The sequence below is a fragment of the Frankliniella occidentalis genome, unplaced genomic scaffold (assembly GCF_000697945.3).
Source record: "Frankliniella occidentalis isolate FOCC.00 unplaced genomic scaffold, Focc_3.1 Scaffold534, whole genome shotgun sequence".
Lineage (NCBI taxonomy): Eukaryota > Metazoa > Arthropoda > Insecta > Thysanoptera > Thripidae > Frankliniella > Frankliniella occidentalis.
Window position 1 is genome coordinate 11,961 of NW_026267651.1, and position 831 is coordinate 12,791.

General features: G+C 48.5%; 1 protein-coding gene across 1 annotated transcript; it reads right to left on the bottom strand.

Annotated features, from left to right (window-relative positions):
* Positions 1 to 15: 15 nt before the first annotated feature.
* On the bottom strand, positions 16 to 825 carry LOC127751521 (uncharacterized). The gene is made up of 2 exons (XM_052275191.1): positions 526 to 825; positions 16 to 245 (listed from the first exon to the last, which is right to left on the bottom strand). Exons 1-2 carry the CDS (start codon positions 704 to 706, stop codon positions 16 to 18), a joined length of 411 nt encoding a protein of 136 aa, XP_052131151.1. The 5' UTR covers positions 707 to 825.
* Between the last annotated feature and the right edge of the window lie 6 nt (positions 826 to 831).

Below are 831 nucleotides of genomic sequence, written 5' to 3' on the forward strand. Positions count from 1 at the left end.
AGCATAATTCCACATTTATAACTTCAACTTTCCATGAACAAGTGTTTTGAGTTGTCTTACCTTTTCAATCTCAGAATTTACAGTCCTTTGATTGCCGTCGAGTCCATGTCTATGACTACCAATTTCCATCAATTTCGAGCAGAGGTATATTTTGACATCACATGTGTAGCTATCGATAGGTGGGTTGAGAGAAACTACAACGTCCAGAAGTCTTTTGCAGTGCTCAACCAGGTACCGTGCCTCCTCTGTGAAGAAACGAAGTAAAACAAATGTCAGTAGCATCTGCTAAAAACACTGGGAGAAAAAGAGCAATACAATATTCCGCTGGAAGAAAATCGAAATCAGAATAAAGAAAAAAAGCATGAAGTCCTGCCCGATCGTTGCTCCCGAACGCTGATTGGTCGCAACAATGACGTCGGTGTGAAGGTCTGCCAGTTAGTGTGCAGAAGGAAGTAGATCGAGTAGTCATGCTTTTCTTCTTCCGGTTCGGGTTTGCTTACAGCGGAGTACCCTATTTGAACTTACTGAGGGTTGCTGGTGTCACGACTGGGTACCTGTTGTCGCCCTGTTCTAACAACTCGGTCCTGGCCTTGACCACCAGGTGGTGAGTCAGGTGCAGAGGTCCTTTTGGCCACAGCGCAGCGTCGATGAACCGCTGCCACAGGCGCTGGGCATCTTCCCCAGTAGGATCAGTGTGCAGCGCCATCGACGCCTGAAGCGACCCGAATGACTTCTCCAGCTCGAGTACAGCTGGATCAACAGACGGACCGCTCGACTTGCATAGACTGCAGTGCCAGCCAAAGGCACCGACTAGGGTCACTAGGCACTGCT